Genomic DNA, 20,551 nt, shown 5'->3' on the forward strand with positions numbered 1-20,551 from the left:
TCCCAACTATTTAATATTTTATTTTTATGATTTTAAAGAGTGTGGAAAACCCAAAAAGGTTAGGAGCCATTACTATTTAAGCCGCTTTTAGCGGTCAAAGAAGCGGGTAGCTCCAGCGTTTAAAAATCAGGGTTATATATTAGAAAAGCTGTTTAACAATCTAGAGCACCATATACGAGCAAGGAAGTACTATGTAACAAAGTTACTGAACAGTTAAGCTTCGTGGACACTGGATAAAGTATGAATTTTGCGCGTAGAAATACAAAAGGGACTCTACCAACTCTATAGTCAAGTCTTGAAATGTTCTAAAACACAAATTTGAGAAAAACACATGGAAAAGGTTTTTGAATTATTTTTCTCGTTATAAATCGATATATTTAGCACGTCATTGTGCTATGCTAATAATTTTAACACATGCAAGATCAACTCAAATAAACGAATATTTTTATACTGTTCCAAAAATACTACGCTTAACATTCATTAAAAGTCGACTATTTTTGTTTGAGGTTAATTCCAGTCGTTCTACTTGGAATCCAAGACTGCTTAACAGAAAGAGCGAGCGTTAAGACCAAGTGTCGCTACTCCCGTCAGCGCTGTTTGTTGTTGCGGGACTTTCCCGCTTGCAGAGCGGTGTTCCTGGATCGATAGTGCTCGTTGAAGTCCAACCTCCAGCTCAGGTTACGCAGGTTTGTGTCACTTTCCTGGTCCAGCTGACGCAGGAACATTACAACCATGTCCTGGGGGGAAACCAAATGTTTAATATATTATGTTTACCTATGGCAGTGGTTTTCTTAAACTTTTTAACGCAGACCCCTAAAAATTATTTTTGGTTCGCGTTGAATAGGGCTTGGCATGAATTTTTTAGAGCCGCCGTTATAAAAACAAGTTGACCTGGAAAACGTGCTGTTTCGGTCCAAAAAATGTGAAACTAATACGCGGTAAAAATACATTAAGAATATAGTGTTTGTTTTATTTTTGAAAATGTGTCACTTTTCAAGTAACACAAGTTAGATATACTTTAATTGGGCCTTAAACCCTTCATAGACCCCATAAACCTAGTTGACATACTTCGTAAGGGTCACGGACCCCAGTTTAAGAACGCGTGACCTGTGGTATTGTCTAATTGTCAAAAACCTGGAGACGTTCCGATTTAATTGTAAACGTTTCCAGCTAAAAAATATTATATTAGCAGCACATAAAAGCACTTTGTTATAAATAATCTTCAACATAAAAAAAATGATCCAAAATTACTGACAAAGGTTTATACTTTTGACGTTGCGCATGCTTTCTTTTAAAGGTTAAGTAGTGCAAGTATACCTTCGCCCTGTACAAAAGTAATCGGCAAATGAACGGTTTACTAGACAGCGATTTCGCCGACGGCCGACGACCTAAATATTCACCAACATCCAACCAATGCCCCATTCAGCCACAAACCTGGATCAGTGACCCCTCTAAGTTACTCTACATCTCTCGTCACTAAAATCACTGGTGTGTTAATTTTTGGTGGGGTAAACATTAAAAAAAAATATAGTGTATACTTTTCAGTAACACTAACGGTGTAACAGATGGTTTGATGCGACCAAAACAACACTAACTGAAGAACCCCTCTCTTTCAAAGAAAAAAGCTAGTTAAGTTAATCGAATGAAGGCAGGGTTGCTGTGACGATCGTAGACATATGTAGGACGGCTATGATACCTGGTAGGAGCAGGTGCACACTTTAAGTCGCGCTCGCATCTCGGGAATGGTGATCTTCTTGAACGATCTCCTCCGCGCCATTTCCTCCTCCTCCTTCTCACTATCTGCTCCCCACACTCCCTGCGCATCCAAGCGTGAGAAGAGTGAGATCGACAACTCGTGGCAATTACACTTAGCACCACTTTGTGGGCAAGTAACGGGATTTTCGGTTGAATTTTATTCAAAGGCAGGTTTGTTTGTTAAAAATCTAGACGAAAAAATGATCAACAAAAAAATATTTGTAAGCGCGATAGATTAGTTGATAAATGCATAAGACTTATTACATCTAAATCTTACCAATAAATGCAAGAAAGGGATTGTCAATTCGTGTAAGCCCCACTTTGCGAGCAAGCAACGGGTGGGAGGTAGGGTTTATTAAAGAAATCGTTAACAAATGGACGGGAGGCACTCCGTGTGCAGCCAAAGCGTGAAAAGTGTGAGATGACGGTCATTCCATGGGAAACCAACCTACCTATGTAACCCATATGTTTTCAAAACTGCTGAAATTTTGTACATATTCAGAGTTTTCCTAACTGATAACAGTAAACCTTATTTTGTCAAAATTGCTTAACTTAAGGGGTTAAAAAGTTATGTATTTTTGAAAATTGGTATTTTGCTCGCTACAGCGTGAAATTCATTTATTTTAGCCACGTAAATTTAATCTAACACAGCTTTTTAATACATTGGAGTTATAGTTTGAAATCAAGTTTATTTGAAAGATAATAACTTAAAGTTTTATTTGTTATACATTTTTGGTGTTTTAGACATAAGATCACAATCAGGTACAGGTCAAACTATTGCATATAGTTTGAAATATCAATGATGCCTAACAAAACTTTGAAGCAAAATATCAATTCAAAATCTGTGGAAATACAAAGTCTACCCTACCTTTTGTTCTGCTTCATCGAGCTCCCTGTCGTATCGCTTCCTTGCGCGTAGCTCGGAGCACGATTGTTCGTAGATGTCCTTCTGGAGGTGTTCGAACTTCACGATCTGGTCGAAGATGGTGCGAAGCTGCATCAGAAGGTTGCTGGGAAACAACAGGGCATTTTGAGCATTTTTTCAGGGCATTTTTGAAGGAGAATATGCGTAAGTTTTAGGTTAACACAGTGTTTCTCAACCGGGATGCCGCGGCGCCCTGGTGAGCCATTTCTAATGCTCAAAGGTGCCGAGGTATTTGAGAATTTTTAATAATCTGATTTTTGTTCAATTGATAAGCTTCTTGAAACAACTATTTGTGTGCGATTAGAGACCATTATATCAAACGACATTTTCCTACATGTTTTAAATTGACTGTGTTGTGTGTTGTTCCTGTCAGGGCTGCGGATTCGGTTAAAAATAACCAGAGTCCGACTCCGGTCAAAAAAATAAACCCGAGTCCCGAGTCCGACTCCGGTCAAATGTGCGATTTCGTCGAGTCCCGAGTCCGGCCCTGACTCTCCAGCCTGTATTCCGCCAATTTACGTAACTACAATAACGTGGATATTCAGCAATCTACTTCTAGGGGTGTCGTATAATTCATTCACTCACAATACATGGTTGGAAAATATTCACCATTATGCTATACCACCTTTACAATTTCCAGTTGGCGACCATATCAGTTTTAAAATTCGGTACTGCGCATGCGCATGCCGGACTCGGGACTCGGGTAGTTTTACGTGGTCTTACTCGAGTCCCGAGTCCCGAGACCGACTCCAGCAAAAATAAACCGACTCCTTGAGTCCGATTAAAAGTCAAATCAGTGTTGTAAAAACAAAACAATAAAAATGGTAAACTCGTGCGATTAATTGCAATTATGAGCAGTATATCAACTGAAAAAACAAAAAAATGTTGCAATCTAATCGGTTTACGTAAATTCAATATTATAATATAATTTATAAATAGAGTTAGCTCCACCAGGCAACATATCAGCCGATAGAAAGAAACAGGAACACTGTTCTCTGCTACCTTGAAGATTGGTCGAGGAGACATCGCTTCATAAGAGATTGCAGGAAGGTGTGGTGGGCGTCAATCACTTCGTCAAAGTCCTTCGACTCTTCAAGTTTCGTCTGTAGGTCTGCCCACGAGCACTCAAGAACCTGAAAAAAGATAATGGTTTGAAATAAAATGTAGGTGAAATTTCTCTAAATCACAAAAAAGTTTGTCAAGGTGAATTGCTAACAATGTTTTATCACATGAATATCAAGTTCTAAAAGTGGAAATTAAATCAAATGATCTCGAATGTAAATGAATACGGAATCAATCACATATATATTAAAGCTTGACAAATTTGCGGACATAAGGCTTTGAAAAACGAAGACAGTTGAATCTGCAAATCAGGCAAAGTGCCAGGATTTGATGACATCCATACATTTTCTCACATACAGTTGTAGGTTACCTCGAAAGCAATGTAATACTGCATCTGGTGGACAAAGTGGACCATTTCAGCAGCTAGTGTGTGGCAATGGTGAAGCACTCCTAAAGAATAAAATAAAAAGCTAAAAGTTACGCTTTATTAGGTACAATAGTCCCCTGTAGTAGGATTTTGAAATATATAATGGAGGAAATGAAATAAAGAAATGGGTAGCATCAGAAAGTGTACTGGTAGTGTACTGCTTTTAAAAGCCGCTACACTACGAGTTATCGTAAAAGTGTTTATTTATTTTAGTGCAACTGAAACGTTCATATGCGTGCACAATGTATATTTTGTGATCAAGCCCTTCTGGAGTCGTACTGGCCAACGATAACGGCATCCATATAAGGTACACCGGATACCTACAGAGGTACCAAATGAGGCAGCCTGGCTGAATCCGGCAAGCCTTTCCGTAGGCATCCGTGTCATTTTAGAAATTTAAAGCAATTCAATGAATTCATACCTTAAGAAAATGCAACGATTTGCGCAATTACGTATATCACCGTATGTTGTTGTCCTAATCTAAAGTTTCTTTTCGTCGAATTGGCATCTATACCTTGCAAGTGCTTGAGGTTGGGAGCCAGGCTCCTGGTCTGTTCCATGGAGCTCGTCCATATGAGTGAGAGCTGGTATTCCATTCGCTTTGCTCGCCACAGAAAGATGAAGATGCGCAGGTAAACCAACATCACGTCAGGGGTTATCAGCTAGAAAAAGCCGGGTTTAAGTTTTGTAATACAAAGATTTATTCACCGGACAAATGGGGGACACGTGGCCATGGTCCCTACAAACTGTTTTATTTGCCTACTGTAACTGCGCAAATGCACTTTTTGGCTCCGCGCGAATCTGAATAAAGGTTTGTATAGTATGTCTTAGCTCATTTTAATAAAATGACACAAAATTAAGCTGTCTTTCATGTCCTCAAATAGAGCGGTAACCTAACAGTTAATAATTTTATTTTTTTACTTGCTTAATACACACGAATTTTTTAGTTGTGAATTCGTAAAATGTATTCTTACCCTTAGTCAAAATTTATAATACTTAATATTTTCACAGCCAAGCGGATATTTCAAAATAGTTGCGAAATAATCTCAGAAATATCACTTTCTGATTTTTTTGATCGACACTAAAAGCTAACCAAATTGCATAAAATATTTTAAGACCCAAAATCGAAATCCATCGCAGACTAACCGAATCTCGATCAATGATGCAAGCAAGTCAGGCTAGAAAAACAACTAGCCTGCAGTGAGGTTCGAACTCACGACCTCCAGCCATACCGGGACCGTCGCTCTGCCAACTGAACTACACACCGGCTCAGATAGGAGCGAGCCGAGCAACAACTATGACGCCAATGCTTGCTACATTCTGTTAGTACAAGCAACTTCACATAAAAGGGGAATTGCAGTAATATATTATTCAATGAAAGATACACAGTAAATTTGATTTTTTAAATTGACGTAGCACGGTCAATACTGACCCAAACGGTTCGTGGATTTTTTAGACGCAACCTAACAATTTCACCACCGAAATTCGACAAAAAAGTGTTTTTTTAACAACCCTAATACACATTACACAAACATGTGTGTTCAACAACTGTGATCTACTTTCTGACAGAACAAACCCTGAAGCACTCACAGTGTCCAGCGGGGCGTCGACGTGATAATCGAGGCTGAACACATCCCATCCAAAGTCGCCAGGGTTGATCTCGAGAAGTCGAAAGTCCAACCTCGCCAGCACATCCTGGTCTTCGAACTGTGCGTTTGATGCCCTTACAGCCGCCTCCACTGGACCGCTGAGGTTGTGGCGATACAAGGTCGAAGCTGGTTTGTCCAACTCGTCCCTGGATAATTCGGAAGCTATAGTTATTGAAACTTCTACTACGTTTTCTGTTTTAAAAGGTATGTGATTTTTGCACTCTTGTTTTTCTTGTTGTAGTGAATTGTATAAGCCAGTGTTTCATAATTAGGTGAATGGTTCACCCCAGGGTGAATAAAAATTTTGCAGGGGTGAATACGGATGAACCATCAGAAATGGATGATAGCTTGCGAAACAACCTAGGTCATTTTGTCGTGTTATAAACAAGATAGTTTTATCATATCAATGAGACAAGGGTGAATGAAATCTGGAGATAGATGCTAGGGATGAACAAAACTAAAAAAGTTTAAGAAACACTGGTCTAAGCTATAGTTATGTACGAGTAGTCCGTCTGTTTGGAAAAGCATACGATTTTACAGATTTTTTTCTTTTTTTTTAAGTTGGAGGTTGGAGTAATACGTAGTGAGAATATCGAAGACCATACAGGAGTAGGCACATTTTGAACGTTTTGAATATCTCTTTATTTATCTTCAACAATATATTTTTTTCCACGAATGTAATTATCGATGTCCGATTCGGTGCTGATCCGAAACTAAATTAATTGTCACTATTATTTTCAACGAAGCGATTTCTACTTTAAACGGAAATATCGTTTCGAAAGTAGTAAATTAACATTTGAAGGTAATAAAGCTTTTGAATGCGAAAGCAAAATATAGATTAAAAAACCAAACAAACGTTACTTTTGTCCCCTCTTTCCTCTTTTATAAATTTTGCCTATTTGTACATAGCAATGACGACATTAGGTATCGTTTTGACAGCTTTATTTTTTTTACCGAATATATCGAGTATCGAAATAAAAAACACGAAGTAAAGGGCAGGGATCATCAATTTTTTTTGATAAGGCTTCGGCGATCGCGGACCGGATAACCGTAAATATTGACTATTGCGGGCTGGTATAATTTTGTATTGACCTTATTTAAGTTACATAATTATGAAACATAGAGAAAAATAATCACAAAAATCAACAATACATTTTGTGCGAGCTTTGTGAAATTGTCGTTTAGTTTGACATTTCTTCAAAATTTGGCTGAGTTTTGTATTCGACAAAAGTTAATAAAGTATTCGTAACAGTATTTTGAAATCATTATGGAAATATGCGCCGGGCGGGCTAAATTTAACCGGCTTGTCGGATCTGGTCCGCGGGCGTTAGATTGGTAACCATAGGGCAGTGTTTTTCAGCCTTTTATGGCTTGCGGCGCCCCTCAGAAATAATAGACATATTGCGGCACCCCTACAAGATTTTTCTGTACGTTATTCACTAGAATGTCACAATAAACGGAACTGGAACAACACACATCTACACAGCGTAGGAAGTTATAATTGAATTTATTCCACTCTAATCTTTACAAAAAAAATTTGTAAGAGTTGAACAAAAATTAGATTCTTTAAGATTCTCAAATATCTATCGGCACCCTTGAGCATTAGAAATGGCTCCCCAGGGTGCCGCGGCGCCCCGGTTGGGAACCACTGCCATAGGACATTCTCAAAAGTAGCTGTATTTCGATATAGCTCGAAAAGCGGGAAACCATGATTACTTAACTCAAAAAAACCTCAATCACTTACTGCAGGAAGTCGAGCAGATGCCTGATAAAGTCTCCCTGTCCAAGCAGAAGGAACTTGCGTAAAGCGTGGAGGTGAGTGAGCATCTTGTAACGATCGTTGAGCACTTGCAACAGGTGCGAGCTGGTCGCTTGGTAAGCGCGATCGACACGCACTTTTAGGTCGCTGGCAAAATCGACCCCGTAGCCTGGATAAAAAAAGAAAAAGGGGCTTGGTTGAAACGGGCAGTATTTGGTATAAATTTTTGTTTACGAGTTCTATTTTTTTGTGACACATTTGACTGAATTTGTGGTCACAAAAATGTAGGTAGTTTTTGAAACTCTTCCAATTAACGCCTGGATAAAAAACACAGAAGTGGGTGGGGTTTAAAAAGGGCAGTATTTCCTATAAATTATTATAGAAGTTCTGTTTTTTTGTGACACATTTGACTCAATTTTTAAAACCTTTCAGATTTAAAGGTTTGTCGATTGGCAAAATTAGAAACATTTTTAAGTTGTTGATTTTTATTTCTTTAGGCCTATCAGGTTTGTCATGCAAGGCAAGATTATATAGAGAAATCTAGCCAACAGTGAGATTCAAACTCATGACCTCTCAGCACCAGCAGCATTGCTCCAACCATCCGGACGGCACCGCTACGTCCCTAGTATCTGACGAGTACCGATACAAACACTTGGCATCAGGTATGGCTCCAATATCCGAGACTATGGTCCATCCCTACCCTAACAACCTTTTTTCAGGATCCAAACTACTCAAGAGTCCATTACCCTTCTTATCAGCCTTGGCGTCGCCAGCTTGTGCCAGCCTCTTATCCTTGTTGTTGATGGTGGATCGATCCTTGCAGACCAGCCTGAGGAAGTTGATGGACTTGCCGACGAGCAGGATCTTCTGCGCTTGCTCCATCTTCACGAAGGAGGGGATCATGGCGGTCCGCATCCGATACTTGTCGTACCACAGCCGCTCGTTGCTCACTCCTTGGTCGGAAGCCACGAAGAACTGGAAATTACATTTTTAGTCTTCGGTTTAAGGCAAAATTTGTTAAAAATTTTGGGAGGCTGGAGTTTAAGGCAAAATTGTTAAAAATGTTTTCTAAATGAAAAATACACAGATATGTGTTCAACAAATGTGATCTAGCTCTTCTGGATCTGCTTTTTGACCAACGATTACGGCTTACATATCATAGTACACTATAAGACATCGCAGACTCGCCGAATCTGTCGATCAATGATGCAAGCAAGACAGGCTAGAAAACAGCTAGCCTGCAGTGAGGTTCGAACTCGCGACCTCGGCCATACCGGGACCGTCGCTCTACCAACTGAGCTACATAGGCTCATAGAGGAGCACGCCGAGAAAAACCCATACGCCCAATGCTTGCAACATTCTGCTAGTGCAAGCAACTTCACAATGAAGGGGGTTAACCAGACCGTATCAATTATGTTTGTCTGTTTTTCATTAATGTTGGACTGGACAAACCTCGTGAAAAGGGTCATGAAGTTCCCCGTCGTAGATCCAGCGATCCACAATGTAGAAGATGGGCTGGGACACGACGTTAAGGATCCGCGTGGTGATCGCCCTAGAGTTCTCATCACCTGTTTGCATGTACGAGTGCACCATACTTGCCAGCGCGCCTCCTTTCTTGCCTAGAAATATATAAAAAAAAATTTAATAGAGCAGTCATTAAACCACCAACCGTCGAAAAAATGCGGCATGTCGTGTTAAATCTTTCGGCCTTTACCATATTGCAGTAATCAAGCTAAAATACGGTTTAAATTAGTTTTTTAAAGGAAGCGATATTCGGATGCAAGCTCAAACTGATACTTAACAAAGAAACGCAATTATTATTTTTTTCATTCTGCCGTGATTTTCATTTTTACAGTAATACAGCCCACGACTTAATAAATAAAAAGTTAGTGATCCCTGCTATCAGGCAACCTGGTTTTTCATTTAAGGAAATTTATTTTTATAGCAAAAATAATTAAGAATAGTTCAAGGCTGTATATAAAAGGAATTTATAAATTTGCGTACATTTACCAGCTCTAAATTGACCAATCATTCCCATTCATTTGAAGAAATACTGGCTGTTACCTACCGCACATTTTAAATCATGATCGTATATTTTGCAAGTGGTAATGTTTAACATTTGGCAAAATAAACCTAAGTGATCCGTAAGAGTATTTTCCAAAAATATACGTACAAAATATATTACATATTATACTTAGTGGAAACTAAACAAATTTTTATTTCGTGATCTAACTTTTAGGGATTTTTTTTTATTTCGTGATCTAACTTTTAGGGAAAAAAATCCTTTTTTAGGGGTTTCAGTTAGGATTTTAGAGACATTCTAGCCAAGGCCATATTTTCCAAATGTCTATTCTAATATTGATCAACTGTTTGCTTTTGACTTGAACACAAATCAAAGTTCGCCTCAAAATGGCAAAAATGTATATTCCCCGCACCCTGACAGTTGTCGACAAGAGTGGCAAGTGCCAAACGCGTTTTTCAAATGCCTATTATAATATTTATCAACTTTTTGTTTCAGACTCGAACTTAAATTAAAGTTATTCCTCGCACCCTGACAGTTGTCGACGAGAGTGGCAATCCAGCGCAGTCTCTCCATAGGCTCGTAAGTCCACACCACAAGCTTGGAGAGCGTTAGTGAGCAGTCGTCCTCGAAGCCAGAGTCGACCTGCTGGATCTGGGACTGCAGAACCGAGAGGAGTCGGTAGTACTCGGTCAGTTCCTGTTGCAGAGCCGCACAAAACGACTGAAAAAGCAAGGTTGAAAATTAAAGGGATTTTAGGTCAGTCCTTTTCAATCGGGTATATTTCCAATGACTTGACTTAAGTCATTGAGTCAAATTAGTTGGGTTGAAATTACAAGTGTTTTCATTTACTATTTTATTGTAAAATTGAGCTATTTATCGCAAGTGTTGAAAAATTAGATTGCAACATGTTGTTGTTTTTGTTATTTTTAGTTGAACTATTGCTTAAAATCGGGAAAAAGTTTTACCAATTTTAACGGTTTATCGTTTTATTATTACATTAGTGGTTTGACTTGGAGATGACTTGCTATAATAATGACTTGACTGGGAATTGACTTGCTATTTTTTAAAAAGACTTGATTGGGAATTGACTTTCTATTTTTTAAAAAGACTTGACTTGGACTTAAGTTATTTAATAAATGACTTGACTGGGACTTAAGTCATTTCAAGAGGACTTGTTTACAACAGTGTATATTGTCCACCCCAGGGTGTAACAGAATTGTTAGAGGGTGCACCACATTGGTGGGGTGCAGTTAGGCATTTTCCTCGAATGCAAATATAATCATTAGAGCTCACCTGGCCAACCAATCCGAAAGCTTTATCCTTATTGTGTGTGTCGATGTACTTTTTGACTTTGTTGTGGAGCCAGCCAAGCTCTGCCAATCGATGCACAGTTTGCTTGTCACGCTTGTCAACCTCCAACTGTACAAAGTCAATAATATATCATACAAATTCTAGAAAATTCCAACCTGGGTGTAAGTTCATGTTAAACTTGCTGAAACAGTTCATAATGTATTTAGAGTATTTTTGAGTAGAAAAATTATTTGTTACACACAATAAATAAGCAAAAACAAAAGTCTTGAACATGACAAAAGCTAATCAAATGTTACAAAAATCTCCCTTATGTAATAAATATGCAATATCACCAAAGCAGAAACACATGAAAAAGAAATAAAAACTGAGAGAAAATGCAAATTGAGGTGAGTACAAGCTGTACTTGGTGTGGGAAATTAGGTCCATAATCAAGTGCTATTAAAAAAGAGTTGGAAAGACAAGTTGCATTTTTGTTTTATGAAATTAACAAACACTGAATTTATAAAAACCCAATTGAAATATAGCCAAAAAAGCATTAAATATTAAGCGTTCTACCAATAGCAACAACAAAATGCCAGGAGTTGCTTCAAACATTTTCTGGTTTGCTCGAATCGTTTTATTGCTATGAAACATTTGCAAAACAAGTGACCTACCTCACTGCCCAGACAAAATGCATTTTCCCTTGTGCTGTGCTTGATGTTCTTCGTCTCTATTCCTTGAAAGACATAAAGCAGCTGGCGGACAAGACTGCCTTCAGTAACCTAAAAAGTTTAAAAAGGGATTCAATAAAATCATCATATGGTCTTTACAAACGGTAACAAATATTTAATAAGCAAAAAAATATTTTGATGGCAACTGAACAATATCTAGCTTGGGCCATAATACAAATATTTCATATCAAATGTAAAAGCTGAACTAATCTCAATTTTAAGACCTATATTTTGCCAAAACTTCATAGTCTTAATCATGGCACCTTATCACCAACAAAAACCGGCTAAAGTTTTATTTGACTGTTTGATTGCAATGTAAAAAGATAACATTTTAAACCTATAGTTATACATAAACAACAACTTTTTTACCCTGTCTCTTGATGTTAAAGCGGAATGACCACGGGTTGCATTGTTGGTTATGTTTTCTAGTGGAATTTGAGCTGAAAACAAATTTATAATTTTTTTAACGAACTGTTCACAAAGATAACATAATATCTGGATGCCTTAATAGGTCGGAACCAAACAAAGTTATACATAAAATTTGCCTAAAAGTGTTTCACAAAACATAACTGTGCCTGTTTTAACGATATGTATGTATTTTCATTTACATACTATTGTTTTATAACATGAAAAAAAAGTTAATAAAAGGCTGGGTATGAATGCTAACCTTTCAATAGTTTTGAAAGATTTATTCAAGAATAACACAACACTGCTAAACCTAAAGAAAATAAAAATATAATAAGCATGAAAGTAAATATTCTAAATAGGGTTTTATTTTAATAACAATTTTTTTATTCTTGACATTACAACAAGCTTACTTATAGATGCAGTCCTGTTTTGCCTGGAGCTCAGTGTGTTGTTTGACGAGGCCGGGGTTTTGGTCCATGCCAATCGGGACGAAAGGTTCATTGAGGAGAAATCGGAGCGTGTGTTGTCGATTGGTGTTCGGATCTCGCTTGGAAGCTGGGATACGGTTCTGTCTCCTGCGAAAAGTTTTACAATAACTACCAGGCTAGGAAAACAGGGTGTTAATAAGTCTTAAAATAAATCCAACCCAACATGTGTATATAACATGAACTTTTCTGAGAGAAGAATAAAACAAACATAATAATTTTTTATTGATTTAAAAATAAAAATCACAATATTAATAATTTGCAATTGGCAATGAGCAACTCTAATTTTACTAAAAAGAAATATTTTTTACTAAAACTAAACTTCCTATAACAATAATCTGTTGTTTACTTGTTATTGGTTAAAAATTTTGACTTAATCAGCTTAGTTGAAAACCAACTTAAATTAGGTTCAAAACCAGCTGTTCTGAACAAGGTGGGTCAAAGTTGCAGCATGTTTGATAAGTTATCACATTTTAAAATGGTTTGAGGTTTATTTGTTATGATTTGAATATTTGCTGAATAATCTATTTTGTTATATACTTTATAAAACTTTAGGTTCTATTGGAAGCGTCTTTTTTGAAAAATTAAGTGGTCCGTGACCTTGTATGAGGGAATCAAAAGCGATCCATCAAGAAAAAAGGCCAAAAACCAAGGCTTTAGACAGTCGAAAAAAAAAAATAATAAAATAAAATATTAGACCTACCACTGGTTATTTAATCACTTGATTAAACATAGAAAGAAAGTCATTTTGTTGTACACAAGTTATTTTAAAAAGAATTAAGTTGCAGTCAAGTAATCTGTAAAATAATAGTCAAGTCTTTTTAAATAAATGACAAGTCAAGTCACTGTCCAAGTCATCAGTTGCCCAAGTCATAATTAGAGCAAATAATTTTCAAGTCAGGTCCTTGAGAAAAAAGAAACGCTAAGCAAATGGAATTGTTAAAGTCTTACAATTATAAACAATATCTAAACTAAAAAAAAATAAAACGGAATATATAGCAAGCAAATAATTTGTGTGTAAAAATTTGGATATATAGCTCAATATTTTTAACAAAAATGCTTAAAGAAAACACTTCATTTCAACCCACTTGTCCAAAAGACTTAAGTCAAGTCAAGTCAATTCATTTGAAAACAGTGACTTAAGTGCACTACAAGTCATTGACTTCGGTCATTGCAACCAGGGTTTTTTTAAGGTTTGGTTTGGGTGACCGCTAAGTAGTTTCAAGAGACCGCAAGTGTTTCAATTGAATACCAAAAAATATCCATATTTGCTTAAACGAATTATTTATTGGGCTAGTGGCAGTTGCAAGTCCAAATTTTGGGAAACCGCTGGATAAATTTGTCCTCCGAAACACCTTAAAAAAAACACTGATTGCAACACTAGGAACATGAGTGTATACCCCCTCTGGAGCTAGCTGGAACAGCAGTCCCAAAGCCGCTGCTTGATGTCATGGAATGCTGGGAGATTCTTCCACCAGATAAATTAGCTGCCGGAGTGGATGAAGAGGCAAGACCTTGTCGAAAAAGTAGGGATCCACTGCCAAACTGTTGCTGAAAATGCAGAAATCAAGCGAATAAAATATTGGAAATAATTTTTTGAGATAAAAACTTTAATGCATACCTAAGTGGTTACCAAACTGGTGCCACACCTTATGTGCCTATTTTAAGGGTAAACTTATTTTTTATTATAATTTTTCTCTATTGGTAAGCTTTGTGATACATTATTTTCTAAAAAAATTGTACATGATGCACAGTCTATAAGTGTTGTTTTTAGTTTAGTTTTTTGTAAGACTACTTCCCATTCCAGTAAGGGTCCCAAACCTATTTTTAACTTCTTCAAGTTAGAAAATATTTTATTTTAAGTTGTAAAACCCTTCTGAACATTTTTCCACAAGTCATAGTCGATCTCATCAATTTCAATTTTTAAATGTGTGAATATGCGCAAACATTTCATACTAAAAGCGGCGGCATTTCATTTTGTTTTGCCTTTTTGAAAAAAGTTACCTAAGGGTGAAATGCCTTGTTTAATTGGGGGTAGTAGACATCGGAACTGAAGTGTTTATTTAAAAAAAAATGCCTAAATGTTTGCAAAGATTTGTGGTACGACTTACTTTGACTGGTAAAACATTCTTATTCTAATGGCATCATACTTGCATTTGACCTAAAAAATCAACCACCAATAACTAAAATGCCATTTAAATCGACAAAATACAAGTATGACAATGACATGTCAGGGCGTATCCAGGGGACAGGCAAGTCCCAATTGTAAATGTTAATGTGGAATACTTTCCATTGAACATTATTTTGGAACCTGACGAACGTATTACATCGCCCAATAGAAGTAGAAAATATAGTCGTGACCAGTTTTTTTTTAAGGTGTTTTGAAATTTCTCCAGCGGTTTCCCAAATTTTGGACTTGCAACTTTTTGGTATTTAAATGAAACACTAGCGGTCTCTTAAAACTACTTTGCGGTCACCCAAACCAATCCTTAAAAAAACCCTGGGCGTGACGATCATAATTTTGTGTCTCAGTTAGTGTGTAGAGAAGTCCCTAAATAACCGATCTATAAAATAATTAGAAACTCCCTATTTTCCAACCTTAGGGTTTTTCTTGCCGGAAAGAGCGTGAAGTAAGTAGAGTATGGACCATCTGTTTTGTAAAAATTCGCATTGCTTCAATCTTCTGTGAAGAACCGAAACCTTAACTGCATCATCCATTTTTCCACTTTTGGTCACTTGAACACAAAACAAAAAATTAATCGACCACTTAGTTAATGGTTTTAATAATAAATGCTAACTAGACGGGGGTGCGGCTGTTGTATATTTTGTCAGGGGGTATATTTTCAGGGCTTAGTGTTTGTTTTCAATTTTTACTTTATTTTATTTTTTTTATTTTATTTTATTTATTTATTTTTTTTAATATTTTGTATTGTGTACTTTATATTATATATTTTGTTTTTTATTTTCCTTAACTTGTTTCTGCAAGCAAAAACAGATATGGGCCGAAAACTTCCCCACTTAAAATATGCCTTTGATACGAAAGGGGTTCAAATATGGCGTAGAATTTGGGGAATGATCGAAACATATATTTGATAAATAGAATTTACGTAGATAATGCGTATGGTCATTTTATTAAATTTTGACCAGCTTACGTGTTTGAAAAGCAAATATTATTATTCTCTTAAAGACTAAAAATGGTTTAACGCCTATGGTTTGCAATACTTTTGCAAACTTTTACTCGGTAACTTTTTACCATGGCTTGGGCCGAGCAATCACTGTTAAAACAGGCTTTAAATCTGTAGTTTTAAACAATATGAAAAACACTATTATGTTCTCAATACGCAAACTATTAAATCGAAAGTTTTGCTAGATGTTTAGGCCTGATGTTGGTAGTATGCTGGTTGGAGCAAGATGCACGACAGGTGCTAACAGAGAGGCGTAGACTGCCTTAAAATTTCGCATTTAAACTTGCGGCGGTAAATACACCCTATTGACACTTAATTATTAGGCGAAGATTATCGCGAAGTAATTGGTCGCCCGAAAAAAAACTAACGCCGCATTAAAAGCAAGCATTATAAATGAGTCGCCGATATTCTGCTTTGAACATCTCTACTCGCAATGCTTCCCTCCGTTAATTGTACGGTGGGTGAAACTTTATTCACGGTCTTACCTCTTTGTGTATTACCGCGACAATACGATGAAATACGATTTGGAGAATATTGGAAAAATCGTATTTGGAGAATATTTGCTATTTGCACCTGTATAGTATGTTACTCCAATCCAACATATCAACACACAATTTTAAGTTGTGTAGGCCTGGTGTTGATATGTTGGATTAGAGTTGCCACCAGATTTCGCATTTAAATTTGCGGCGGTAAAATGAGTTGTTTCTTAACAGCATTAAGTAATTTTACTAAAGAGAAGCCTCGTTTTAAAATGCAAGTCGCACGAGCCCAGTTTAGGACGTGCCACTTCGCACAATGAAAGTCTCACGCGCTGGACAATAAAGCCCAGCAGGCGGTAAGTCGCTTCGTCACTTCACAAGCTGGACAAAGCAAGCGAATATGAACGAATTCTGTGTGAAAGTTTTTCTGCTGCTAGATGGCAGTCGTTAGCTACAAAGTGCTAAAACGCAATATTTCAGGTTTTTACCCCCCAAGCAAAGGCCCCTGGGGGTACAGCCTCATAAACTTCTGCAAAGCACCTACATACCACTCTACGCCATTTCTGAAAATTTGAACGTTCTACAATGTATACTTTTTCTATAAAGCTTCGGACAAAAATCGGTCTGAAACATACCATAGGAAACCAAAAAAGAATAGCGGCAAAAACAAGATATGTCCCGAAAATAAATTTTCGGCCCATATAATACATATTTGGTATCATTTCCCATATAACAAAATAAAGAGTAGACACCATAAAATATAAACAGCATTTTTTATAACTATTTTAGTACAACTTATAATTTTTTGGTGGAACAACTTTACAATTTTTTGTATGTGTAATCTGTAAAGCTTTTCAACTGTTTTTCATGTATGTAGGGATGTTCAAAGTAGAATCCCAAGGTATTCTAGAATAATAGGTTTCGAATCTAGAATAACGAATCCAGAATAGCGAATCCTAGTATATTTTTATTAAATTATTATTTAACCTTGATTTTGTTTGGGGAAGGGATGAATCTTAATCTACCCCACAGGGCCTACAATCACATCAATAAATCGCCCAAACAATTTTCTAACATTCGTATATGATAATAAAAAAATCTCCCATATGTTTAACATTCTTAACAAGTGTCATTTGAAGCAGTTCTGTAAACTGTAATATGTTAACTGTCGAGGTTGTTGTCAAAACTTATATTTTTGCCAATAGTGAGTACAATGAAACACTGTCCATAGAACTCTTTAGCAATTCGGTCCTGTTTTTTAAAGTATTGTTGGGTCTTAGTGCTTTTTTGACTAACTTGATCTGTTATGCAGTCAAATAATGTACTGCAAAGAATACAAAGTTATTATTGACATAACAAATTCTTGACAATTACGTTGTGCATAACTCCATAACTTCGTTGAATATTGGCCTAAAGTTGAACTTCAGTAACCCTATAGCGCATTTTGTGGACGGTCAGCACGTTTTACAACGTAATATTACTTTTGCAACTTAACGCATTGCGAACTCCACACCAGACATTGCACGTTAGTCGCTCGCCCAATAACGCTTGATTGGCATCTAATTATTAGACGAACGTTATCGCGAGACGCGGTAATTAGTCGCCCGAAAAAACGCTGACACTGCACTACATCGTTACATTTAAAGCAAGCGCCATAAATTGGTCGTCGCAACAACAGGCCAACTTACCACACGCGTTTGTACAATTAGGCGCAACAATCGGCGGTAAAACAGTAAATTATATCGGTTCCAATTACATTATATCGGTTCCAGTTACCCGAAATAAACGGCAGAATTGGATTCGAATCCAGATGGGATTCGAATCCAAGGATTCGATATTCTACTTTGAGCATCCCTACCCATATGTGACCTTTAAGATTTTAACTCAATTTAGATTATATAAAGAATTTCACTTACACTGCAGTTTAACTTTTTCAATCAGACCAGTTTCATCAATATTTGGAACGGTGTGCTGGCCACAGTGAGAAAGCATGCGGAAAGCATATTGTGCGGTTTGTTTTATGGCTTCTGAATTAGAAAATATTAACTTTTAAATAAAGGATATTTTAGAAAGGTTAATATTGGCTGAATTCGCAGAAAGCATAGTTCACCATCAGTACATCAATATTTATACTTGTACTTGCCAATAGTGTTAGAACTTATTTAAATCAACCACTTAATGTATTTAAATGTCCACATTTAAAACTTTTAATTTTCGATAAGGGAGGTGTCTATGCAGTTTAAAACTTGATACATCTGTAAAAAAATTCCTCCTAAAAAAAAAAAATCCTGCTAAACTTGCAGTAATAAAAACAAGTCGGCAGAAACTGTTGCTTGAATGTTAATAGTAAAATCATAGTGTATATATGGGATAAACATAAAAAACTGATTTTTCATTTTTGTAATTAAATTTGGTCTAAAAGGCTTTCAAGTAAAGTCCCCTAGTTTAAGAAATTATTACAGTAATAAAACTACCCCTAGAATGGCGAGATCGAAGTTTTGCAAGTTTAATTGACTGTTCATAGCTGAACAGCTTATTTCTATTAATTCACTTGATCTGCAATATTTCACACCTAATGACATCATTGGTGTGGTTTTGGGCAACATTCCGTAAAAAGTTTTTACAAAATGCAATTAACAAATACATACCTGGGTCACCACTGCCACAAAGCACTTCACATAGTTTGTGAATAAGAAATTCCGGACTAGATGTATGAAGCATCTTAACGTACTAGCAAGACTTATTACTAATTTGCAAGAAGCATTAATTTATCTTTGATATGTCCCCGTTTCTGTGATAAATATATATTTTCTTGTTTACAAGTTGCAGTACTCATTTATTTTGCGCATCCACGCACATCTCTTGGAATCCACGTACATCCCTTTAAGTTTTAATGAACTTGTTAGGCTATTTTAAATTATTTAACAAAAGTCGTCAATTTTACTTTAAGTTCTTTCAAACCCAAACATTTAAAAAAAGGATTAACGGCAAACCTAATGCAAAGTTTAAGCCATTTACTCAATGAAACTGTAACTACAATGATAAAATTCCTAGTTCACACAATTTAATTATAGGGGTGTACGTTAGAATTTCAAGTGTTGAATCACATAATGCACATTATTTGCGCGGCACATTGTATTTTTGCATCAATTCGTTTTAATTTTAGTGATTGTTTGCATGAGTAAATTTCTTAATTCGCATGAATAAGCAAGAAAACAAATTTTAATAGAACGCTTAAACGATTTGCATGAACTGACATACCAAAGATATTGTATTCTTTTTGATGCACGCCAAAGACGTTAAATTAGAGGTAAAAAGCTGTTAAATAAATCGTTAGTTTTACCAATAGTGCACAATCGCATATCATTAAAAGAAACATTTATACCTGAAAAGAGTAAAATCCTATAAACATTACCCTAATTTATCAACTTGACGCAGTGACAAGGGTAGGCCACTTACAGCAATTAGTCGGGTATACCACTTTGCGTATTAACAGTTCATTTGTGATTAGAAAGAATGGTGAATTTTAAACAACAGCAAGGGCGAAGCAAACGGGGGGAAGGACGATGCCCATCGAAACGGTAATTTTTACCTATTTTAATTACGAAGAAAGATGATTTTGCGCTCTGCTTAAAACTAATAATTCGGTTTAACAAGGGAAAAATTCTGCCAAAATAGCCAAAAAAACAAATTTAAATTTAACCAAACTGTAAATTTGAACCCAGAACCAAAAAACCTTATATTTGCCTTTGTGGTAGGCCTACGAAATAAAAAAGTCACAACACAAAAAATGTTTAGGTCGCTCGATAAAACTGGTTCAGGTACTAACGTGACAAGACAGAGCTCGATATACGTCGTAATAAAACAAAGCCAATCCTTCCGGTGTTCGGTTTTAAGACTATTTCGGGCTACAGACGAATTATGTGTTTTGGCGACGTGTATCTTTGTCGCAGATTAAGTTTCATTACTTAAAGACCGTCTTGTCGCGTGTCTTTATTGTTGCGAAACACAATCTGGGAAAACTGATTTACGCTAAACGAAATGTAGCCTACGTCATATTGGAACGTACAGCTAATTAAGCCAACTGACGTAACCAGTCCCAAAGCGGTCGGGTCCATTTTTTCTCGTACTTTGGGAGGTGGGTCATCGGCCACTCTTTCATGATGACAACGCTTCCGGCGTGTTGTAAAAATAGCACAAAAAAGGCAGGTCGTATTTGTATTGGACAAAGGCACCAAGTAGGTGCCGACCTGAATGAATATACGAAAGTAGGCCTAAGTTTTGAATATATATGTAGGACTATTCATTTCCATGACCTAGCACTTAGGATGAAATTGAATAAAACGATATTCGAAACATTCAAAATCAATGCT

The 20,551-nt window shown here is 36.6% G+C and overlaps 1 protein-coding gene and 1 non-coding gene across 2 annotated transcripts; both read right to left on the reverse strand.

The window, feature by feature from the left end:
- Positions 1-342: 342 nt before the first annotated feature.
- Positions 343-18,966, reverse strand: LOC146170238 (gamma-tubulin complex component 3 homolog). Its single transcript, XM_083383292.1, has 19 exons — positions 18,827-18,966; positions 18,095-18,205; positions 15,113-15,249; positions 13,915-14,059; positions 12,440-12,604; positions 11,991-12,061; positions 11,565-11,672; positions 10,894-11,019; positions 10,128-10,320; positions 9,030-9,196; positions 8,324-8,552; positions 7,563-7,746; positions 5,760-5,964; positions 4,684-4,831; positions 4,113-4,192; positions 3,683-3,813; positions 2,624-2,765; positions 1,697-1,816; positions 343-737 (listed from the first exon to the last, which is right to left on the reverse strand). Exons 1-19 carry the CDS (start codon positions 18,897-18,899, stop codon positions 588-590), a joined length of 2,685 nt encoding a protein of 894 aa, XP_083239418.1. The 5' UTR covers positions 18,900-18,966; the 3' UTR covers positions 343-587.
- Trnat-ggu (transfer RNA threonine (anticodon GGU)) lies at positions 8,813-8,886 on the reverse strand. The gene has a single exon. It is a non-coding gene; the product is annotated as a tRNA-Thr (tRNA).
- Positions 18,967-20,551: the final 1,585 nt, after the last annotated feature.

The sequence above is a fragment of the Ascidiella aspersa genome, chromosome 1 (genome assembly GCF_963924565.1).
Source record: "Ascidiella aspersa chromosome 1, kaAscAspe10.2, whole genome shotgun sequence".
NCBI classification, from domain to species: Eukaryota; Metazoa; Chordata; class Ascidiacea; order Phlebobranchia; family Ascidiidae; genus Ascidiella; species Ascidiella aspersa.